Genomic DNA, 23,589 nt, shown 5'->3' with positions numbered 1-23,589 from the left:
CAAATAATTAAGGAATTGGAGAAAAGACATTTTATTTGCTCATCACATGGCATACCTTATTCTATTATAATAAATATGGATAAAGTATAATTTTTATTTTTAATATTTATGATTTTTTTAAAAAAATATTTCTAATATTTAATTTTAATTAATTTTATTTCTAACATTTTCAATTTATTTGATTTTGTTTTTAATATTTTTATATATATTAAAGTCATTTTTAATATTTTAAATCAAGTTAATGTTTGAAAATAATTTTGATATAAATTAAAAATATTAAGAATAAAATTGAATAAAATTAAATATTAAAAATATTTTAAAAAAATTTGCAAATTTTAAGAGAGAAAAAATAGAGATTTAATTTGTGTGACGTGATTCTTTGCAAGCTAGCCTCTTTAGTCATTGTATTTGCACGTGTTATCCTTACCCAAGAAACAAGTAATTAAGTAGTCATAATTGTACCATTTTTGGTTGCGATGTGACAATTCTTCTGGAAAAATCAATTGTCGATTGGAATTTGATATACCACACCTGCTCTCACAAGGCTAAGAATGAATTAGTTAAGTGGCCATTTCTCTAATTGCATCTAGAATCACATTCATTACTGAATTACGTAAAGAAACGAAAAAGTATCATCTATATAATGCGTCGTCATCAGCCGGCATGCATCTAGAGACAGTAGTATTTATAGTCAACGTCTTCAAGTCATTGTATTATCAACCGTGTGATTTTGGTGTGACAATTATATTCTTCTCGAATAATGAATTCAATAATTTTATGTCTATTTGGAATATATGCAAATATGGAATGGCAACTCTAATTGCATCTAGAACACACAGAAAGAGAAATGAAACAGTAATCACTAATCATCGTTCATGCTTATGGGCTCAAACATAAATTTCATATATGATGATGGTATCATTAGTGATTCTTATGCTAACAATAATTTTTAATTTAATTACAATAATTATTTATTATATATTTATTTATTTAGAGATATAAATTTATATATATTATCAAAATCATTTTATGTTTTTTGTTTTGAGAAATATTAAAAAGTTAGTAAAATTAGGGATGATAAAACTCTCCAAATGCAGGGGCGGGGGATTTTTCTCGCATAGTTGCATGGTTGAGGATCCAAGGGGTTCTTTCAAGGCAGGCATGGGGACTTGAGCAGAGAGTTCCACCTCATATCCGCTAATTCTCAAAATTTAAAAATTTATTTAATTGTCATTAATAATTAATTTTTTATATATATTTTTTAGTCATTTCACATGTCATGTATACAGAAAAAAATTATAAATTTTTAATTCTCATTTGGATAACCCTTCTTTAATTCAGAGATTTTTAGTTAATGTTTTCCATATTTTATCCAACCACCTCTTTACCGCTCTTCCTTCTCATTGCACCATCACCCCTTACCAGTCACCATGTTGTCGTCCCTCACTGCGCCGTCAACTTTTACTGCGCTGTTCTCTCTGTTTACAACGTTCTTTCTTCTCTTTGAGAGTGCGTTGTTCTCCTATCTATAATTATACCTCGTTCTGCTTCGTGTTCATTCTCCTCTCTGCTGTTGTGTTTCTTACCTCGTCCTATAAATGAATATTTGTAGCTCTACTCCTATAAAAATTAACGATTAATCAGAACTATTAGAGAGATGAGGAATGAGGCTCCACACAGGAAATAGGACCTCACGGAGAATGAAAATGAGGCAATATTCCCAACGACATAGATTAGAGGCAGAAACAGAAAAAAGAGAACAAATTTGACAACAGAAATAGAGAGTAGAAAGACATTCCCACCCCATTCTACTCCATTGCCACATCCGTAATTAGAATTTATTATTTTTAGTTATTAACCTAATTTTTTAGTCTAATAATCTACCAATATATTTTAACTCATATTTTTAAATATTAATAATTAATTAGTAGTTAAAAATAATAAATTCTAATGATAATCTAACATTCATCATTTTTCTTAATCTATAAATAGTGTTCAACTTTTAGTGATATCATGTTATCGTCAGATGGTGTAAGAATTTCTCTTCACGTCAAAAGCATGGTTAACTTTTGTAACTTTTTTTCAACATTTCTAGAGGGTATTTTGAAGATGCATCTAGATGGCACAACCCACATGGTAAGTGTAACAACTAACAAACAACTTCATATATTAGAAAACATTATTCTTGCAACTTGCAAAGACCTACCCTGTACTGACCCTAAGTAAGCGTTACGTTTCTTCCCAAGACCTTATATATATAATATATATAACCTGGACCCTTTGGTTGGTGAAATTACATAATATGTATAGTAACCTAGAGGCCACAAGATCTACATATATATAGTTTAATTATTGACCATAAAAACCATGCATAACATTTTGGAGTTAGTGATAGTATCATTCTTCAGCATTTTATCATGGACAAAAATCAATGACAAACACTAATCTGCTAATAGTAACAAGTCATGATGATATTCATTTTATAATAATGTATATAAATATCCAGAAAAAGAAGACGATAAAAATATTCAGATGCATATTGTTAGACATGGTTCCCTAAGAAAATGTTCTTGTATGTTGTAGAAAGGACACACAGTAAACTTTAGAGCCAACCTTTAATTTTAGACAAATCCAGCTGGATAATAATGTGTATAGAATTGCCAGGATTATCGAGATATATATTTATGCTCCTAACCATTTGAAACCATTTGCCACTTTTGGGATTATTTTAGTTCATGTCTCCATAAACATTTAAAAACTGAAGATATAAAAAAAACAATAAAACAAACATTTGCAGCCCAGGATGTACTAGCAGAGCAATTGAAACGAAATATAGGAACTAACTTTTAAATAGGTAATATTAGTTAACTTCTTTTATTGTGAACTTTGTGCTAAATTTGGAGAGGTATGTAGTTATCTATAAGACTATAACCAGTGAGAAAAATTATGTTCCCCAAGTTGAGTTTAATTAAAGTGTTACACTTGATCCCACACGATGGCTTTACTACTATACCTTGAAAAGCAAATTAATAATAAGGAAGTGAAATAAATTTAAAGGAATAAAATTAGCGGCATATATTTGTCAATTAAAAATGAACAGTAGTAAAAACAAAATGGAGCAACTAGTCAAACTGTCAAAGGACCCTTTAATTTTTGGATAATTGTGATTTGGAATCACTCTATGTTTCGGCCCCAAGTTGTAATGCCATTGCGCCAAACATCGATCATGTCTCTGCGATACTCCATTTTCTAACTCTGAATATGCATCTAGAATCTAGATCATCGATCATTTCTAATCAATTAGAAATGGGAGAAATTATTTTATTTTTTGAACAAATGATTTGGAACTAATATTCTAGTAGATAAGAATATAATGAGAGCATGACATATACAAGTATCTTCTCCTTTTGGGCCCCCATGCAAGTGGTCCAGTAGAAGAGATCACAGATAAGCCCAATAAACAATTTGGTTTTATCCTAAACATTTAAAAAGGCCGATTCTATGTGTATGGTGAATTAACCCAGAGGCCCACACATGGCAAAAACATTATTTTCAAAAAAAAATAGACAAGCATAGATGAGATCCAATATAATGGTAAAGTAAAAACTCATAAATCAACCAGAAAACATGTACATCATATAGTCCCTCTTAAAGTACCTAACTAACTAACTAACTAATTAGACTAAATCTAAAAAATGAAACAATGAATGATTCAAAACAGAGAGAAGAGAGGTAGCAATAATAAGGGAAGAAAGAGTGATGAAGGTAAAATAGTTGATGCTGAGCTCTTCCCTTGAGATGGTGATGATGGTGCTAATCTTGGAGATACCTCATTTATTGGACCATTATTATTCCAACTTGGTGCTGTTGCTTCACTACCAGACGCTGGACTTGGAGAACTAACTGGAGAAATCCTTCCACCTACGGAATAAATAAAACTCATTCAAATTACAATTATTTAAAGGATCAAAAGTAACATTCTAAACCACTCATATCATATTAATCAAAATTAAAAAAAAAAAAAAAGAAGAAGATAATGATAAACTACAAAATCCCATAAAAGACGGAGTAAATTATTGATAATTCTTCTTTAAATTGTGTTAGGTAGACAATAATAATAATGTCTATCTGTATTGCACTAAAGGAATATATCTCTATATGAATTATGATTAACAGCTAGCAACAACAGAGAAGAAGTGAAAATCCAATATAAGCAAGATTTTATACATGACATAAAGTAAAGTATTACTATTAAGATTGATATGAGAAAGTTGCAGAAACATGACAAAATATAACGTGTCACATAATAACAAAACGAAGCAAAAGAGAAACCTCCAGGAGAAGCAGCAGGCGCTCCACTCACTGCAAAACAAAAACACCATAACCACGTTACCATAATTAATCTAAATATTAATATTAATAGTAAATAAATAATTACGAGTCCAGAATTTACATCCACAGTAGTCAGTGGCAGAAGAATCAGAGAGACCGCAAGCAGAAGGAAGAGCTAAGGCCTTGGTGACATTCAAGACGACACCAAACTGAACGCTACTTTTGAGAGCCTCACAGAGACAGTCTGGTGCAGTTTTGAGTACAGTCTTCAATCCAGAGCAGCATGTTCCTTCTGGCTTCGTTGCGGTACTCCCATTCGTGACGAATGACAAACAATCCGCCATTGTTAGCACCAAGTTCGAACAGTCCACGGAAGGTGGCGGTGAACGAGCGCCGTCACAAATGCCAACGCCGCCACACATGACGGCACCAACAACACACAGAATGATGAACGAAAGTGAAAGCTTGGCTGCCATTGGTGGTAGTGATGAGTGATGACTGTGAAAAAGAGAGAGAAGGTCACGTATTTAAAGGGTTCTGCAACCATACATGGAATACGTGTCATCATGCCAGCGTTGTTAGCCACTAATTTGAATTTGATAGATTCAGATTTCAAATTTCATACTGATCTTATTTTCAAAATCAAATTTTATTTTTTACGAATTTAAGTTATATTATCATTACGGAGATTTTGTGCCTTTCTATCAAATCTTTATTTACCAATTTTTTTTTTTAAAAAAAAACTAATGCGCTCAACACAGTAGAGCTTATTAAAACCAATTAGATTTCTTTTTTTTTTTCTCTCTTTTTAAGTTTTTTATTTAAAATATAATCTCTTAGATATACATATTATTCAATAAAATTAATATGAGATAACATTTTTAAAATATGAACGCTCTAACAAATTTAATGACTTTTATATTATTATTCAAAAATTATGAATAGCATAAGTTTGTTAAACTTCATTTTATTTTATTGTGCAGGAACTTTAGATTTTTAATTTATGTTTTGGTGTTAATAAATTTAAAATTTAAAAATTATAAGAGAATGATTTATTAAAAAAATAAGATAGAAAAGATATAGAGATAAAATAACAGTTGAGCGAAAAAATTTATAAATCCATCGAAATTATATTTTTAAATTGAAATATTTTGTTTGATATTCAGTTTTTTATAGTTTTTTTCTCTTTTGAAAAAGTACGTAATTTTTATTTATATATTAAAAAGAGAATATAGGAGTCACCATAAAATTAAATTACGCTATTCTTAAAGAAAGTGCATAAAATAAATAAATTAAAAAAGATAAAGTCATTAGAATAAATTCAATAAAATAACTAAAATAACCACTTTATATTGTTGTAAATTGATTTATATTTTATTTTAATTTTTGTTGGGGGTCTTGTGGATGTTTCATGTTTAGTTTTTTTAATAAATAAAATAAATGTAATTTTTATCAAAATAAATAATTTAAAAAATATTTACCGATTTAAATTTTTTTTTTATCTCGTTTACAGTGTAAACGAGATAAGACCCATCAGCATGACTCGTGTATATCTCGTTTACACGGTAAATGAGATACATGAGATATCATCTCGTTTACACTATAAACGAAATAGAAGAAAATAAATTGGTAGCAGTTATAAAATGATGTGTAACCCTTGATATTCTTCACAAACATTTCTTATCCTTTTCTTGTTTTGTTTTTCTCACAAAAACAAGGCATTAATGGCCAGTAACAATCTACACATAGTTGTGTTTGTTTATCCCAATTGTCGTATGAAAAATAGCGACAACGGGGTGACATTTGAGTGTGAGGATCTAATATTGTTTTGTACTCAGCGTGTGAATACGTTGTCGGATTTGAAGAGTTCGATATTGAGCATGCTCGGTGGTACAGAAGTGAGGGAGATCGGAAGGGTATCGTATAGGTTGTTGGCACCCATGGGTAACGGAGTCTTCCGGTTTCGACTATTCCAACGTCAAGAGGGCGAGCATGTGCAACTGATGTTCGACATACATGGGAGGATCATGATGGAGCAGGTAATGGAGCTTTCTGCCGAGGTGGGACATAGTGGCCACGGTGGTTCCGTACACTCGACCTATGTACAAGACGACTAACCTCTCGCACCACCGCCCATTCATGTCGTCATTCCAGTGGATGAGGCAAAGGAGGGTGAGGAGTCAGACGATTATTACGTGGCAGATAGTGCAGACAATGATTCATCCGATGGTGGGGAGAGGATGAGTTTGTTCCAGAGACACCTGCCCAGACTGTGGCGCGCCATGTCCTGCCTCCTCCCCACCTAATTTCGGCGTTATCGGCAGTGCCAAGTCACTATCACAGTCTGGATCTGGACGCTATGCATGAGAGAACTCCATTTTCTGACACGGGTGAAGAGGATTACAACCTAGACGGCGGGGTAGAGTTTCGAGTCGGCCACAGGTTCAGAAGCCAAGAGGCAGTGCTTTAGGGTGTGAAGAACTACAGTATTCGCAGGAGTGCGGAGTACCGGGTGATCGAATCGGACCGGTTAAAGTACCATGTGCAGTGCCGTCAAACTGACAATGGGTGTCAATGGAGCCTCCGTGTGGCACTTCGGCAGAACCTTGGATACTGGTAAGTTCAACTTTAATTGTGCTTTTCGGTACTTCTGTATGATATATTAAGTAGGTTTGAAATATTCGATAAGTAATACTATTTTGTTGTGTTCAGGGAGGTTTGGAGGGTTGGTGGAGCGCACAGTTGTGTAGCACCCACCATGTCTCAAGACCATCGTCAGTTAGACAACAGTCTGATATGTAGGGTCATACTGTCGTTGATTCAGTCCAACCCCTCTGTGAGTATTTCGGTTTTGCAAGGTGCAAATCCAGACAAGCTATCACTTCAAACCATCCTACAGAAATGTGTGGATGGCAAAGCAGAAGGCAATTGCACAAATATACGGGGATTGGAAATAGTCGTACAACAAAGTCCCCAAGCTGCTTCATGCACTACAGAGCTGTTTTCTTGGGACCATTTGTGACCTACGTGTCAAACCGTTCTACGATGTTTACCTCCTGGTACGCGACTGCAGTATGTTCGACAAAATTTTTTGGGCTTTTCTGTCATGTGTCGAGGCCTTCAAGCATTGCAAGCCGTTTGTATTTGTAGATGGCATGCATCTGTATGGCAGGTATGGGGGAGTGTTGCTCATTGCGGTGGCACAAGACGGAAACAGCAACATCCTGCCTATTGCTTTTGCCATTGTCGAGTCCGAGAGCACCGAGTCATGGTCGTTCTTCCTTACTAATCAGAGACACCACGTCACCCCACAAGACGGCTTGCTGGTTATCTCCGACAAATCCCAGGCCATCAAGGCCGTGCTAAGCTCTGATGATAGCGGTTGGCATCCCCCAAGAGTCTTCCATGCTTACTGCATGAGACACATGGCTACGAATTTCATGACTCGGTTCAAGTCAGTCGAGAGCAAGAGATACCTCATAAACGCTTCCTACAGTCCAAGCAAGGCTGGGTATGAGTGGTACATGGATGCCTTGAGAGGAGTCTCCCCGACTATGGCGGACTAGGCAGGTCGTTTCAGAAAGAAGTTTTGGCTACAACATTACGACAGCGGGCGGCAGTTTGGTCATATGACCACAAATCTGTCCGAGTGCATCAATGCAGTGTTGAAGGGGACACAGTACTTGCTGATCTCAGCCATTGTGCGCATCACGTACGAAAGACTGCCAAAGTTGTTTGTCACAAAGGGCAGGGAGGCGCAGTCAAAATTGGCGGCTGGACACTGCTTCTCTCAGAGAGTCTTGGCCCCCATTGAGAAGAACAGAGAAGGAATTCCGAAGATGCGTGTCACTCATTGTGATAGGCGAGCCACCATGCAACCGGCGATGTCCGTGACGCCTCGCTGTGTCGCCTAACAAAGTGACAGGTACGTCCAGGCCAGCACAGCTGAAACCCACGAAAATGCCCTACACTCCCTGCAGTCCCGGAGAAGAAATAGCCAACGTATGTGAACCAGGTTGTTGGACTTGTCAGTTATAAGATACCCTCCGATCAGTAACATAATATAGCACCTAGCGTATTGTCAAAGGGTCTCCGGGTCGTCTGTCTTGGGCATTTGGCAGACACGATCCCGCAGCCACACAAGCTTGAGCGTGAAGGACTCCATCCTCTGCGCAGCCTGCTGTGCTGCCACGGGAGGCCTCGCACCCAGTAATTGCTCCACCAATACCCACGTCTCCGTGTGGTACCATCTACCGAAGTCACGGAGGCATCCCCCAACGGGGTTACCGTGTGCGCATAGGCCTAGATGGTACGCCACGTCCTACAGGGTGATAGTGACCTCACCCCAAGGGAGATGAAACGTGTGCGTCTTCGGACGCCATCGCTCAACGAGTGCCGAAATCAGGGAATTGTCAAAGGTGAAGTCCCCGAGGGGCACCATGTCACCGAATCCGGCCTCAGCCAGATACGGGACGGTGGCGTCTGGTAGAGAAAGGGTATGACTCACTCGTCGAGGCAGTAGAAGGTGAGACCTCTGAAGAATAAAAAAAAATTCAGCCTTATAAAGAGATGATCATAAATTTTTGTTTTACTGAATTCTTACTCTTTATTTTGGTTTAGTAATTAGATCAACTTAACATGATAACAGTAAATTAGACGTTAAGCAAATATTTCTATCTAACTTACAACTACTTCTACTTAAGTCCTTACTTCTATGTTTCTAGCCTACACATGTTCCTAAATTACATATTCCATACTAAAAAATCCTAATTACAACGTTATAAATACTAACAACCTAGCACAATAAAAATAGAGTTCCAAACCAATAATTATGTCATAACAACTTTGCACAAGCAAATATAGTTCTAAATTCCTCCCAGAGACCTATCCCTAAATCATTTTAGTATGTTCTTGTCACTTAAAGACTACCCTAACAATGACCACATACTTAGATTAAACAAACAGAACGCAACTAACTTCCAAGTGGGCCGCTCCGGAGTAATGCGACGTCTCGTTCAGCCTGTTGATGTCTCCGCCGTTCCCCGCCTGGCGCAATCACCGTATCAGTCTAAAATATGGTAGGAAAGACTTAAAAGAGGGGAGGAAGAGATTGACTACGTCAAATTGGAACCCGAAATGAAAATGTAAACGACTTCTATTTATAGGTGCGTATAAATCTTATCTCGTTTATAGTGTAAACGAAATATACACATGTCATGTTGATGGGCCTTATCTCGTTTATACTGTAAACAAGATACATAAAAAACTATCTAATTTACAGTATAAACGAAATAAGAAAAAAAATTAAATCAATAAATATTTTTTAAATTATTTATTCTGACAAAAATTATATTTATTTTATTTATTAAAAAAAATCCGGGGATGTTTACTATATTTAAGGGGGAAAAAAGGGTAACTATTCTTGACTCTCTTTCATATGCACCTTCCTTTCCAATGAATGATTTATTGATTTTTTGGTAAAAAATAGAATTCTTTCTTGTCTTCACTTATTTATTGATTTTTTTGGATTTTTTTGTACTTTTTGTTTCTTTCTTTTAATAGTAAAAAAAAGCAATATAAAAAAATCAATCGGTTCTCAAATTTGGTTGGTCGAATGGTCAAATGAAGCTCAAATTCGCGATAAATTAGTTCTTGACAACCACTATAGTTAGCCACCAGTATAAAATATATATTAGAACACTAATATACATTAAAAATAAATTAAATCACACATGTATTTATACAAAAATATATTGATGACTGATTTTAGTGATTGATTTTGATATAAAAATAATATTTTTGTTATTCAAAGTGATATGCCGTTTTGTGTATGCATAAATTTAAATAAATGCACTCCACATAAAAAAAGAAAAAAATAAAATATGTTACAGACAAAAAAATTAATATGAATAAAAAAGGATCATGTCATGACCATGGTTATAGAAGGAAATTTATATGCAGTGTCACGACTCACCAGCATGGTGATAGAGATAAATTTACAAAAATGATTGCATTTATTTACAGAGGAAATATAAATAAAGAACCTATCTCTATCTATCAATCGGAGTAGTTTTAACTGACGAGACTATAACAGTTACATCATCAAGCTTGCCGCCGGTGTATCCCACGTACCCTGCAGCCTGCGCCGCATCGCCAAAAGGACTTCTGGCAAAAGATGATCTTCCAACTTCCTGTGCTCTCATGGCCAACAATTCTGCTATTTCCTGCAGTTTATATAACCATACTTACACTTTTACATAAGCTACTTAATCATCAAAGTTAAATACTATGTTAGACAACTGCACGTGAATTTTCACCTAAATGAAAGGCAGAGGTAATCAACCTGAGGTTTCAAGTTAGCTTGTAGTGACTTTGATACAACTGATGCTATTTCTTGATCATAAAGATTGTCAAAAAGACCATTACTTGCAGTTATAATCACATCACCATCATTTACATCGATCTTGTACCCCTGAAAACATAAATTGTGAGTTGTAAGGCTCCAAAACCAAACTATATCTCACATTGGTGAACGATGAATATGAGGTAGATTACATACCTCAATGATTTCTGATGGATCTTCGCCTGTAACTATTTGTAACGGAAAACTGAACTCATGGAACATGGGAGTTGATTTCTTAAAGATGCAACCATCTCTTATTACCATAAATCCAGTGTTCCCAACATTGGCTGCATGAAAGGCCTACAGATAAATTTCTATGGATTACTCACATAGTTGAACAATATACTGCAGGAGCTTTATGATAATTAGCGATTCGGTTAATCATTTATTTACCTGACCATCAAAATGAGCAACCAGAATAGCAGATGATCCTGACTTTTGGGTTTCAGCAGCACAACTGGTGATAACTTCTGCAGGTTTCATTGTTGAAAGGTTTTCATGATCCGACACGATATTTTTGCACTTTTCCATGAGTTCCCTGATATAATGTCCAGCATTACTACCTGCATAGTTTTCTCAGGTGCATAAGTATAGATTAAAACCAACAAGTGAGTTCACAGTCACAACTGACAGAATGGTATACCTTGAAGTGACCAATCACTAACTCCATCAGCCACACCTAGCCAATTTGAGTGAGAAATAAAATACGCATCTTCTCGACCTGTTGATGCCTGGAAATTGTTATTAGTTGGCTTATTTACCGTCCATCATTTAGGATTCAAGTTTCACAAAAAGTTAAATCTCATGTATGATATGCACATGGTTAACTTATCCTATTAATAGGCGACCAGGCTAGACGGATTGGAATATTGTTGGTAATATTATTTCTAGATCTATGTAAATAATGCATTTGGTGGAGCTCAAATGCTTGGGCAGCCCTTAATTTTTGGGTATAACTTTCCTCAAAATTTTATTTTAACATGTAAACTCATGTTTCATTCTTCTCCCCACTGATTACACACACAGAAGATATTAAAATCTTGAAGGTACCTTAGAGGGATGAGGCAAGCAAGCAGCACCGGAAATTAAGCAAAACTCTGTTGTGGAACTTTTTCTCCTGTTTCACATGCAAGTATCCAAAACAAATGATGATGAAACCTAGAAAGTCACATCTATACTGGTTTCTACTTTCAGCTATGCGTGTGATAAGATGTCGAGCATTCACAATCGTTGTGTTTCATTTGTTACAAGTTATAAAAGAAATAAATAATCCTTGCTTTGTGACAAAAATCAATAACTATCAGTTGTTTGAAGATGATCATTTTCAGCAAGAAAGGAGAAAGCTTTCAACAGAGAGAACACATTTCACTAATCACATGCTGAAGACCACAAAAAGATAGTTTCATCATTAATTTACAAAACTGAAGGGAGAATATAGTTTGCATACCCATGACTAGCTGTCTCAACATAATGTGTCTCTGGTCCAGTAGGAAGTGATGGGTTTTCATAATCATTTCTTCCCATACTTCCCACATCTGCTTTGTTTTCCAAATCCGGTGTTGCAACTGAGTCATGTAACTAGACACAAAATAAACACAAATCTTATATTCATATTAGAACCAGTAGCACATTAACTCATCAAAAATAGAATTATGAGGGGATGTTCTCAGCCATTAAGGTCACTAACATTAGACAGCTAAATGCACTAAAAGAAATCAAATCCAAAGCAAATGTTAATTTAGCTTTTGGAAAGAAGATGATAAAGACTAACCGTGACTGATTTTTCCATTTTACTTTCATCAAATGGCTCTTCCACAATATGGTTAGTTGTTTCCTCAACAGCAACTTTTTCAGATTCCGAAGATACTGGAATCAATTCACCAATATCAGAATCAACATCAGCAGTGAGGCTGATTGCTGCTTTATCTACATCGACATTATCAGAATGAACACCTGCAGCAAGGCTGTTTGCTGCTTTATCTACGTCCACAACATGGTGAGCCATTTCTTCATCATCAACAACTTGTTCAGGCTCTAAAGAAGTGGATACTGACACCAATTCACTGATAACATTATCAACACCAGCAGCAAGGCTCTCTTCTTCTCTATCTACATCCGCAATGTGGTGAGTTGTTTCTTTGTCATTGGCAACTTGTTCAGGCTCTAAAGAAGTGGATACTGGCATCAACTCACTAGAATTGGCATCCACATCGATGTCACCAGTCAGGTTGTTTGCTACTCCATCTACTTCCACAATTTCATGAGTTATTTCTTTGTTGTCAGCAACTTGTTCTTGCTCTAGCTCTAAAGAACTGGATACTGATATAGGTTCATTTATATCAGCAGCATTGCCATCAGTCGCGCTGTTTATTGCTCTATCTACACCATGACCCTTGTCAACTGTAGAGAGAGGAGCAACTTCAATGTTAGGCTTCTACCTGACAAAGAGAACAATAACTATTAAAAACTTCAACGGATAATGTTGATTAAGAAGACACCTAATAAGCCATGACATCACCTTCTTTCACTTCTTCAACTTCACCAGAAGCATGACTGTTCAGACCAGGGATGATACGTGACTCAGGGGTAACTGTAGAAACTACTTCTTTCTGATTGTCAGTTTCAGAATCTTCCTCAGACAAGCTTGGCACATCATTACCCTCAGCAGCAACATCTTCACTTGAAATTCCATGCTGAACATCCTCTCCTGAATCCAACATCAAATTCCCATCAATTTCATTTTCGTCACTGATCACAGCTGCCTTAGAGACATTATAAAGCACGTTACTCTCCTCTTCATTTACGGCAAGCTGAAGATTTCGATTAGCAACACTAACTACTACAGTTGAAGAAGATTCAATTTCCTCCACTAGATTATGATCAATCTCAGTGTTTAATTTTTCAACACCTTCACTCAACAAAGCTGGACCAGCTTCACCAACTTTCTCAACAGCTTCCCTGGCTAGTTTTTCTTGCTCCAACTCAGCCATCCTTTTTCTAACCTCACTAGCATTGGCAAATTGGAACACAACACTTCCATCGGAACACTCTGCCATAATAACAATAAGCTCAAGTATAATGCACAATTCAGAAAGCTCAACAAAAAATAAAGAAACAAAGGGGGAAAAATCCAAGTAAACAAAATGAAAAATTGACATAAACCCATGAAACGAAAAGGGAAAAAGTTAATATCTTGAGAGATACGGCAACCATACCAGTTGAAGAGAGAATGTCAACTTCTTCAGGAACAGAGTTTGAAGAAGAGCTTGAGGGTGAAGTGGAATTGGCAAGCACATGGGTATGGTGGGTAACTCTGAGAGATCGTTTGGGAAGTGGAATTGGAGCTGAAATTCGAAGCCTTTCCGAAGATTTTTGGGGAAGATTGCAGCTTGGAACCACGAGGCACTGGAAGCTTCTGGAGAAGAGATCAGCCATTTCATCAAATATTTGTTGTGCTTTTTTTGTTTCGTTTAAAAAGAATATTATAACATAATTTTTTCAGCTTAAGGCATTATTTGGAGACTGAGGGTGAAGATTGAAGATGATGGTTGAGGAAATGAAGGACATGTGGATAATAAACAAAGCAAATAAGGTGGTGAACATTCTGAACCATAAACTAATCCGGAATATGATAATGATGTACATTTATTGCCATCAGAAAAAAACCTCATTAAATTGGTGAAGAGCAACAAAGATGATAAAGTATCAAATTAGTCATATAATCATTGGTAGGTTGTAGATTTGATTTAATTTTTTCCTAGTGGCATATAATACATAAGCTTTTGAATTGAATAAAACGGGTTGAAAATTCCTTGGTTTTATTTCAAAATTAATTAATTTATGTGTATGAAAAAAGTAAGATAAATTTTCAATCAAACTTGCCAATGAGTTATAACTTAAATGACATAATCTCTCCATATTCAATTAAAAAGTTGCGAGTTCGAGTCTTCTATCTTTAATAAAAAAAAAATTCAATCAAACTTCATTTTCACTATTTCGAGACATTAGTCTATCTATTAATCATAAAATCACTCATCTTAAAAATTTACTAATGATCAAATTTTATACTTTTCCAACATAAAATTTTGATATTATATCACAAAATCACTTATACCAAAAAATTTAAATTAATAGAAAAAAGCAACATTAATAATTATATTTCTAACACTATCATTTATCAATTCAAAGAAATATCACCAAATTTTAGAATATTATAAAATATAACAAATTATTGTGATATTTTTTTTATAAGTAAAATATTATTTTAATCTTTAATATTTAAGATAAATTTTAATTTAGTTTTTAATATTTTATTTTTATTTCAAAAAATTTTAAATAAGTTTAATATTGTCTTAACGTTAAATTTAATATAAATAATTAACAGAACAAAATAACCAAAATCTTTCATGTATTAAAGAAATATAACAAAAAAAAATTTATAACATTTTTTTTTCATTTTTTTTATACAAAATTCAAAATCTTAACAATCAAATATCAACACTCCACAATTAAAGAAAAATTTTTATATCTTTAATTGTTGATGAATCAATTTTACTTACATATTGAAATTAAATGTCATTCACTATTAAATATATAAATTATTTGTATTAAATTTAATAATGAAACAATATTGAACTCTCTTGAAATTTTTTTTAAATTGAAATAAATTGTTTAAAAATTTTTAAAATTGAAATAAAATATTTAAAATATTAAAAATTAAATTAAAATTTGACTTAAATGTAAGATATTAAAATAAATTTTTAATTTTTTTTATATTATTTGATCATATTTGATTTCTTATTATTATTGTTGATGATTATAGAAATCCGTGTAAGACGGCACAAACATATGACTAAAAATAAGACCGCACACATATAACTAAAAATAATAAATTCGATAAAAAAAATTTCATACTACTAAAAACAGGTTAATAGAAGAATAACTAGCAATACATTTAGTTTTGTTCATTTAAAAGATGGCCAAGATTACTTGGTCATTTTGTTACTTAAGCTTTTGTTTGGTAAAAATTTTTTTTTAAAAGTATTTTATAAAAATTAACTTTTAAAGAATAATTTTTAAAAATTATATTATTTATGTTTGATAAATTAAATTAAAATTAACTTTTAATAAACATAAATAATAATAAATTATATTTAATAAAATAATTTTTAAAATTTAAAAATATTATAATAAATATTAATATAAAAAATTAAATTTAAATATTAATTAATATATAATATTATATTAAATTTTTTAATTTTAATAAATATAAATTAATTTTTAAAAAAATTAATATTTTCAAAAATATTTTTAATTTTTAAAAACTGTAAACATAAATATTTAAAATTTTTAAATTGATCAAATATAAAATACATAAAATTTTTAAATTTATCAAATATAAAATAAAATATTTGAACTTCTAAAAAATACAAATATCTTTTTAAAATATTTTACCAAACTAAATCTTAGTATTATTCTTCATGAACTTGGGTCAAAAGAACTTCAAATGAAGGGCATTATTCCCATTTTCTGAGGCATGAAAGAATCACATATTTACGCTCCCTTACTTATCTCACTTCATTAAATTGGTCTTGTTGGGATCTAATGATCTTCCAAAATACTATCGACGTCAGCATAAGATAAGGAAAGACACAAAGTTAGATGAAATAGGTGGAGCGATGTGTGGTCCCAATGTCCACGTGGTTGGAATCAACATGGGATGAGGATGAAGATCTAGTTTTCATTGGTCCGTAATCTATCCACGATACCCTCAAAGATTTCTTCTACAGATTTCATACTCCTACTTGGCCTTCTATGAAAGCACCCTTAGATTTTCTCCCACTTCACAGCATCCATTCACACATTAAATCACTTCCAAGTCTGCATTCCCCTTCCTAACAAAACCTTGAAACCAGCCTCAGTGTGCTCTTCTCCCTTGTCTCGATGGCAGCTGCAACATCTGGTGCTGTGTTGAACGGTTTGGGATCTTCTTTCCTTTGTGGAGGAAAGAGGAGCCAGACACTACTTGCTAATGCTATTGCAGGCAAAGCTGGTGCTTCTGTTAGTCCTAAAAGATATGTTGTAGCTGCTGCTGCTGCACCAAAGAAGTCATGGGTCCCTGGTGTTAGAGGTGGTGGAAACTTCATTGACCCTGAATGGCTTGACGGCTCGCTACCTGGTGACTATGGTTTTGACCCACTAGGGCTAGGGAAGGACCCAGCATTCCTGAAATGGTACAGAGAAGCTGAACTCATTCATGGAAGGTGGGCAATGGCTGCAGTTGTGGGAATCTTTGTTGGCCAGGCATGGAGTGGAGTTCCATGGTTTGAGGCTGGAGCTGACCCCAATGCAATTGCTCCTTTCTCCTTTGGTTCACTACTGGGCACTCAGTTGCTTCTCATGGGTTGGGTTGAGAGCAAGAGATGGGTGGACTTCTTCAACCCTGATTCACAGTCAGTGGAATGGGCCACTCCATGGTCAAGAACAGCGGAGAACTTTGCTAATGCCACCGGTGATCAAGGCTACCCTGGTGGCAAATTCTTTGACCCTTTGGGACTTGCTGGCACCATCAAGGATGGCGTTTACATTCCAGACAGAGAGAAGCTTGAAAGGCTCAAATTGGCTGAAATTAAGCATGCAAGGATTGCCATGTTGGCTATGTTGATTTTCTACTTTGAGGCTGGTCAAGGGAAGACTCCCCTTGGTGCTCTTGGCTTGTAAACTTGGAACAATTCGTGTAGATAGTTGAATTGAGAAGCTAGATTGATGTTGAACATGAACCTTTGCCTTGTGTAGAGCCAATGTGCTCCCTCACAACAAATTCAAATCATATCATATGCTTTTAATATTAGATGATTCCCCATGTGTATGATTTGAAATGTAGCAATTGCATAAAGACTAGCATTTTACTCTCTTTACCAAATCTGTTGTGGTGAAAGATACGAGCTTGCTCATCTCTCTGCGGGTCCAAGTTGCAAAGATTGTTTGGAACTTCGGATTGCCAAGAAAGTAAATGGGGAAAATATGAAACAATGCAACAAATTTGAATAAGAGAACATAACGTTACATGCTGCTATCTTCAGCTGCTCATGAATCACAGAAAACAAAACATAATCATAAGAACAAGATAGATTTCATGAAAAATACATAAATAGGCGTTCACAAAGTTCTGCATTCAAACGCAGAAGCATTTAATCAAAATTCAAAAGACACGCAGCAAAATCAACTCTATTCTAGTTGGAAGGGATATGTCTAACTATTCACTCCCTCCCGAGCCAGTAGCCATCAAGAACTCACCCTCACACACAACTTCGCCTCCAACATATGCCTTCCCTTCCATCTTTGCTATTCCAAATCGCTTTTGCAACTTAATAAGTGTCATTCTCATGACTAAGGTGTCTCCTGCAATCACAGGCTTACGAAATCGCACTTTGTCTATTCCGGCAAAGAAGAAGTTTTCACGAGAGCCTCCCACATCAGGTTGCAACATGACCAAACCACCAACTTGTGCCATTGCCTGCAGCAAAAGATCTCTCACATTTATCACCAACTTTAAAAGCAGAGTATAAAAGAAAGCATACAAGATTTGCTCTTCCTTTTCTTTTTGGTACACCTCTTCATACAATTTAGTTCCCAGCCATCAAACCAATAATTAGAAGAGATGTTGCTCAAGATTCAAACGTAGAAATTTAGAAATGCTTTTGCACAAAAAGCTTCTTCTGAAACTTAGCAGATAACTCTAAGTCACAAACACCAGATGCTTCTCTTATCACATTCTCTACTCTCAAGGACCTTCAGAAGTGGGAACCTTAGTGGAAGAGCACTTACCATGACCGAAAAAGTAAGATAACTACTCCAACAAAAATAAGGAAAAATGAAATACCAAAGACACTGCACATTCATTCACAAAGGGGTCTGCTACTTCTACTTCCTCCCTACTCGACCTAAAATTTATTTTATTGCATTATTGGCCATGCAAACAAGAGTGTATTTACTCTTCATTAGCATCTAAAACTAATTCAACTCCTAAATCTTTGATTTTTCACTTGTTTAGGGTTTAATGTAACGGATGCAACCTCTTATGCTAGATGCAATTATAATAAAGTATAGGGAAATAAAATTGCACCCTTGCTAACAACTATAGCTTTTGGTCTAGTAACAAGCGTTTGATCCATCAATGTGTAGGCAAATCAGGAGGTTGATCTCATTTATTGGTACTGTTGCAGCCCATATAGGCATATACGTGACTCTATTGCAGCAAATATCTGGTGCAAACACCACACCAGCATACATCAATAGAAGAGAGCACTTTTGAGAACCAAGATGCTTAGGCAAATGAAGTTCCAAGTAAAACCAGCAAGTCATTGGGAGTAGCTAAAAGAGGTTCTTGTAACAGACTGGTATTTCCATTTTTTTTTTCAAATGAAATAAAGATGTAGCCTAATATTCATAAACCCTGGTTACCCTACACATTTACTCCTCCTATGCTTCAAAGAAAATATGGAATAGGTTTCACAATAAAAGTAAGTGCTTAGCATAGAGTGTACAGTTTAGTTACCTCAACCATTAGAACACCAGGCATGATTGGCCTTTCGGGGAAGTGGCCGGGGAAGAAGTTGTCATTGATGGTTACATTCTTGATGGCAACTGCAGACTTTCCAGGGTTGTACTCAATCACTCTATCTACTAGAAGAAAAGGAAACCTGAACTTCCCACATCCCACCATACCATTGCAGACAGTTAGTTAGTTAGTTATAATATAAACAAGAAGAGAAACAAAGAAACAAAAATCACAAGGAATAAAGTATGAAACACAATTTCAGAAAGGAACATATGACCTTAAGGTTACCAATAAAGGAAATTTTTACAGAAAACATACAAATTCAAACTTTCAATTCATTTGTTTTAGATTTATCAAGTAAAAGGTTCAAAAACTTGTACTTGTCAAGTTAGATAAACCCTAATCCCAAATATTAAAAAGAAGTTTAGGGAGAGGTAGGTAGCGTACCTGTGGGGCAAAATCTCACGAATCTGGTTGATGTCCATGACGGTTGGGAATGCGGGATACCCTGCGAGAAGGGGGGAAGAGTGAGAAGAAAGGGAAGATGAATATGAATAATGAAATAGAGAAGGGAAGCATACTTAATTCAATGGGGGTAGCATCATGATTAGGAGCAGCATCGGAATCAGAGGAACAAAGCGCTATGAAGGGTTTAGATCTGGGGTTAGGGAATTTGACAAGTGAGGTTTTGGGTTTAGAGGAAACAGATTGAGAAGGAGGAGAAACGGGAGAGAGGATTGCATTGGAGAGAGCAGAGGCTGCCATTGGAGTCGGAATTGAAGGAATGCCACTCTCTCACTCTCACTCTCACTCTCAGACTCTCAGCTCTCAGGCGACATAACCATTCACCAATCACCAATCCTGCTGCAACTCAACAGTAACCAGGCCCAATTGAGTCCATTCCGGCCCAGATGTTTTTTACAAAAATTAAAAAAAATGGAATGAAGTCAGGTAATTTATTCTTTTCATTGGTTTATGTACAATGTACTTATGTTTCATTTAAATATCTCCATTTTGCATTCTGTTTAAATTAATATTAACGACTAATATTCTTCTATAAAAAATTCATTTTTATATTCATTTAAGTAATTCAACCAACGCCAATGAGTTATAGCTCAAATGACATAATCTCCTTATATTCATCTAAAAGATTGCAGGTTCAAATCTCCCAATCTTTGATAAATAAAAAAAATGTGTACCATAAAATATAATTCGTATAGAAAGACATTTAAGAGTAGTAGGCCAATGTTACTGGATAAATGACCAAAAAATTTCTATAGATATAGATTTGAGGTGTGGTGAAATGATAATTGGAGTTAACAATAATGATATCTATACAGTAGCATTGGCCTTAAGAGTAAACAATAATGTAATAAAAAACATGTGACATTATTTATCGGAACTTTTACACTTGGAAATTGATTCTCTTATAGAGAAACAATAAACAAAGAAAAAAAATCAATAAGACTCTAACAAATATACCTATGATACACTTAAACAAACATTTCATTAGTTAAAAGCAGAACAAATCTTGCGGATTTCACCATCAGTACCAGTCTTGACCCCAATGTTGCTCATCTTAACCATAGACTTTCCAAATTCAACATTGAATGTCAAGCCAAGAAAGCCTCTTAGGCCCAAATATCTTTGCACAAAGCTCTTTGTGGAAGGATCACTCCATAGTGCTTGATCAGATTGCAGGACTCCACGACTGTTCCTGAGATTAGAGAAGTAAGAGGTATCAAACTTGAACTGGCTTCCGGTATCGAGTGCAACACGGTTTGCAGCACCGGTGTTTTGAGGGCACAGTGCTTGTAGATTTGAAACAAATGAAGGGTCAATGGCAGGGTCAGCAGCAGCAGTTCCATTGAAGTTGAACAATCTGTTACTGAAGAATTGGCATTGCGAAGTTCCAATGGTGTGTCCACCTACAAGAGTAACAAGGTCTTGTGTGTTGAGTCCCTTGGATGCGAACTTTTGTTTCTGAACATCAACCGAGTCTGAAGGTGCTGGCAAGTTGCTTACGTCTGAAGCTTGCGATACGCGCCCATCTCTGCGTCCTGTTGGCACTTGCCAACTCAATCCACCACTCTGCATGTAAACACACAATATTAGGATATTATAAATTAATTATTTTCTTATTAATCTGCAAAAAATTATTTCATCCCGAAAAATGTTAGACAATTATCAATATTTAAAAATATAAACAAAAAATATATTGTTAAATTCCTAGACTATAAAAATTGAATTAATAACAAAAAATAATAAGGTGCAATCGACTTCACGTAAAGTTAATAGTTAAGAATCATTAGATGAGAATTTAGTCAAATCAATCCATTGTGAAGTCTCAATGCTAGTAAATTTTCATTTTGTCATAAATTCTACCACAACAGGACTTTGTAATTACCAGAACGACGGAGTCACGAGCAGCAAGAGCAAGGATATCTGCGCAAGACACAACTCCGGGACAGGCAGCCTCGAGTTGTGTCTTTGCATCGTCAATAATCTCGTACCCTCTAAGTCCGAGGTTTGCAAATGCCGTTTTCTCGGTGGCAGGGCCAGAAATAAGGATAGAACCGTCGCAGCCTTGGACAAAGCAATCATGGAAGTGCATTCTAAGAATTTTAGCGGCCAAAGTAGGATCCGAGTTAACGTGGGATCGAACCGTGGACCTCACAATGGACTCGGCTCTAGGACAAGTTCTTGAATAGAACCCTACTCGGGTACCTTGGCCATGCACTGTGGTGATACCAATACACAAGCCAAGCATAAAAACAAACACGAGAATGAACTTTTTGTTGTTGAAAACACCCTCCATTGTTAGTTTGGTAACTAAGGAATGAATATCAAGCACAAATAGCTAGCTAGTATGATGATGATGAGTTGAGAAATTAAAGTTGTTTATATTGTATGTTAAGGATGAATGAGATAGAAAATGTATGTGATATTGTGTTGGTGATGTGAAATGCGATGTGAGGTAGTGGTATTTATAGAGAGGAGAGGGGGTTTGGAATTGTGTTTAATAATTTGAGTTGGTCAAAGATATGAAAATGAGTAAGTAAAGGGGGGCTATGCCTTTTGTATTTTTGCTTTTGTATATGTATATAGAGGATCACGCATGTGTGTGAGTTTCCGCGTGAGGGTTTTCGAACTTCGAAGACTAATTGTGATGTCAACTTTAAAAAAAAAGTAGGAGTGTTAAAAGGTAGTAACTTTTGTATTTTATAACTATTAATTCGTCATTAATAATATTTTTAATGGTGTAAAATTACATCCAATAATAAAAAATCACTCACTCTTCTTTTAATAATGAAGTATTAGTCACAAAACACAAAAATTATTGGCCTCCTATATTTTTTCTTAAAAAAAGTCGTAATCCAAAAGGTTTACTTTTTTGTTATTTGCATTATTGTGATTGGCCACCGGCAATAACAAGATTTGGAAGCTTTCTAAGCATCGGAATGGGCATTATTTGCAACACTTGCACCTATTGGACATAGCTAGTTCATTAGTTGTCTTGGATTGTAACCTTCTTAGGCAATCATATATATTTTTTGAATGCCTAATTAGAAGATGTCAGCAACCGTGTGAAAAGAATATATACATATTTCTAGGCCTAATATACCAAGCTAGCTAGTGGTTAAGTTAAACTTCGTTTGATTCTGTGATAAATAGAATATTGAAAATAAAATATAAATATAAATATTAGTATTAGTATTATTATATTTTATATTTTACTTAATAATAAATTAAATATAAAAAATAAATTATAAAATTTAATTTTATTTTTATTTTTTTATATAAAAAATTTATAAAATATAATGATAAAAATATAAATATATAAAATCAATAAAAATAATAAAAAAATAAAAAATAAATTATTCAATTATTAATGTTTTAATATTTTTTTGTCAAGAATGATATAAAATATATTAATTTATTATCTTTAAATATAATGTCTATATTTATGTCTCTTATGTCAAATATTTTTTTATGTCTTTATATGTTTATTTTAGTGTCTTATATTTATAAATAAACACAGTTAAGAGTTTAGAACAAATCTCAAAAACTGTATTTAAGTCACAAAAAAAAATTGTATTTAAAAGAGAGATTGAGACTGAGAATTAGATATTGAAAGGTAGAAATAAAAACTAATTTAAATTTTTATATTGTGTTTGATGTAAAATGTATAAGATTGAGTTATATTTCATTATCATATTTAGTTTAAGATAAATATGAGAGATTGAAGATTAAATTTAAGATTCGAAAAGTTAAATAAAAGTATTTTTTAAAA

The 23,589-nt window shown here is 34.4% G+C and overlaps 5 protein-coding genes across 6 annotated transcripts; 1 reads left to right on the top strand and 4 right to left on the bottom strand.

Moving 5' to 3' along the window:
- Positions 1-3,513: 3,513 nt before the first annotated feature.
- On the bottom strand, positions 3,514-4,818 carry LOC130957924 (non-specific lipid transfer protein GPI-anchored 31-like). The gene is made up of 3 exons (XM_057884782.1): positions 4,454-4,818; positions 4,333-4,362; positions 3,514-3,921 (listed from the first exon to the last, which is right to left on the bottom strand). The coding sequence occupies exons 1-3, from the start codon at positions 4,806-4,808 to the stop codon at positions 3,713-3,715; spliced, it is 594 nt and encodes a 197-aa protein (XP_057740765.1). The 5' UTR covers positions 4,809-4,818; the 3' UTR covers positions 3,514-3,712.
- Positions 4,819-10,230: 5,412 nt separating this feature from the next.
- On the bottom strand, positions 10,231-14,346 carry LOC130956273 (probable protein phosphatase 2C 62). 2 transcript variants are annotated; one of them, XM_057883316.1, is made up of 10 exons: positions 13,951-14,345; positions 13,254-13,784; positions 12,507-13,135; positions 12,183-12,313; positions 11,786-11,852; positions 11,379-11,466; positions 11,129-11,298; positions 10,892-11,035; positions 10,676-10,804; positions 10,231-10,556 (listed from the first exon to the last, which is right to left on the bottom strand). In XM_057883316.1, the coding sequence occupies exons 1-10, from the start codon at positions 14,168-14,170 to the stop codon at positions 10,383-10,385; spliced, it is 2,283 nt and encodes a 760-aa protein (XP_057739299.1). In that variant the 5' UTR covers positions 14,171-14,345; the 3' UTR covers positions 10,231-10,382. The 2 variants fall into 2 exon arrangements, with proteins under 2 accessions (XP_057739299.1, XP_057739300.1); XM_057883317.1 differs by having other exon boundaries at positions 10,321-10,556; positions 10,650-10,804; positions 13,951-14,346.
- A 2,213-nt stretch (positions 14,347-16,559) lies between these two features.
- LOC130955129 (chlorophyll a-b binding protein CP24 10A, chloroplastic) lies at positions 16,560-17,657 on the top strand. Its single transcript, XM_057881926.1, has one exon. The coding sequence runs from the start codon at positions 16,679-16,681 to the stop codon at positions 17,453-17,455; it is 777 nt and encodes a 258-aa protein (XP_057737909.1). The 5' UTR covers positions 16,560-16,678; the 3' UTR covers positions 17,456-17,657.
- Positions 17,658-17,845: 188 nt separating this feature from the next.
- LOC130955130 (uncharacterized) lies at positions 17,846-20,114 on the bottom strand. Its single transcript, XM_057881927.1, has 4 exons — positions 19,877-20,114; positions 19,743-19,803; positions 19,293-19,437; positions 17,846-18,251 (listed from the first exon to the last, which is right to left on the bottom strand). The coding sequence occupies exons 1-4, from the start codon at positions 20,058-20,060 to the stop codon at positions 17,991-17,993; spliced, it is 651 nt and encodes a 216-aa protein (XP_057737910.1). The 5' UTR covers positions 20,061-20,114; the 3' UTR covers positions 17,846-17,990.
- A 551-nt stretch (positions 20,115-20,665) lies between these two features.
- Positions 20,666-22,264, bottom strand: LOC130957936 (cationic peroxidase 2). The gene is made up of 2 exons (XM_057884794.1): positions 21,703-22,264; positions 20,666-21,386 (listed from the first exon to the last, which is right to left on the bottom strand). Exons 1-2 carry the CDS (start codon positions 22,111-22,113, stop codon positions 20,805-20,807), a joined length of 993 nt encoding a protein of 330 aa, XP_057740777.1. The 5' UTR covers positions 22,114-22,264; the 3' UTR covers positions 20,666-20,804.
- Between the last annotated feature and the right edge of the window lie 1,325 nt (positions 22,265-23,589).

The sequence above is a fragment of the Arachis stenosperma genome, chromosome 10, assembly GCF_014773155.1.
Source record: "Arachis stenosperma cultivar V10309 chromosome 10, arast.V10309.gnm1.PFL2, whole genome shotgun sequence".
Classification (NCBI taxonomy): Eukaryota; Viridiplantae; Streptophyta; class Magnoliopsida; order Fabales; family Fabaceae; genus Arachis; species Arachis stenosperma.
The sequence above is the reverse complement of the archived record's forward strand: the minus strand, read 5'-3'. Positions and strand labels throughout refer to the sequence as shown.

Excerpts from the sequence above, each read along its gene's own strand:
- LOC130957924 (XM_057884782.1), bottom strand. The coding sequence starts at position 4,808 with ATGGCAGCCAAGCTTTCACTTTCGTTCATCATTCTGTGTGTTGTTGGT. Across the intron at positions 4,363-4,453 it reads TGCCACTGACTACTGTGGAT|TGAGTGGAGCGCCTGCTGCT; the intron begins GTAAATTCTGGA and ends TTTGTTTTGCAG. Across the intron at positions 3,922-4,332 it reads GCCTGCTGCTTCTCCTGGAG|GTGGAAGGATTTCTCCAGTT; the intron begins GTTTCTCTTTTG and ends TTTATTCCGTAG.
- LOC130956273 (XM_057883316.1), bottom strand. The coding sequence starts at position 14,170 with ATGGCTGATCTCTTCTCCAGAAGCTTCCAGTGCCTCGTGGTTCCAAGC. Across the intron at positions 11,036-11,128 it reads TTGCTCATTTTGATGGTCAG|GCCTTTCATGCAGCCAATGT; the intron begins GTAAATAAATGA and ends ATTTATCTGTAG. Across the intron at positions 10,805-10,891 it reads ATCCATCAGAAATCATTGAG|GGGTACAAGATCGATGTAAA; the intron begins GTATGTAATCTA and ends TTATGTTTTCAG.
- LOC130955129 (XM_057881926.1), top strand. The coding sequence starts at position 16,679 with ATGGCAGCTGCAACATCTGGTGCTGTGTTGAACGGTTTGGGATCTTCT.
- LOC130955130 (XM_057881927.1), bottom strand. The coding sequence starts at position 20,060 with ATGGCAGCCTCTGCTCTCTCCAATGCAATCCTCTCTCCCGTTTCTCCT. Across the intron at positions 19,804-19,876 it reads TGCTACCCCCATTGAATTAA|GGTATCCCGCATTCCCAACC; the intron begins GTATGCTTCCCT and ends CCCTTCTCGCAG. Across the intron at positions 19,438-19,742 it reads CGTGAGATTTTGCCCCACAG|GTTTCCTTTTCTTCTAGTAG; the intron begins GTACGCTACCTA and ends TGGGAAGTTCAG.
- LOC130957936 (XM_057884794.1), bottom strand. The coding sequence starts at position 22,113 with ATGGAGGGTGTTTTCAACAACAAAAAGTTCATTCTCGTGTTTGTTTTT. Across the intron at positions 21,387-21,702 it reads CTCGTGACTCCGTCGTTCTG|AGTGGTGGATTGAGTTGGCA; the intron begins GTAATTACAAAG and ends GTTTACATGCAG.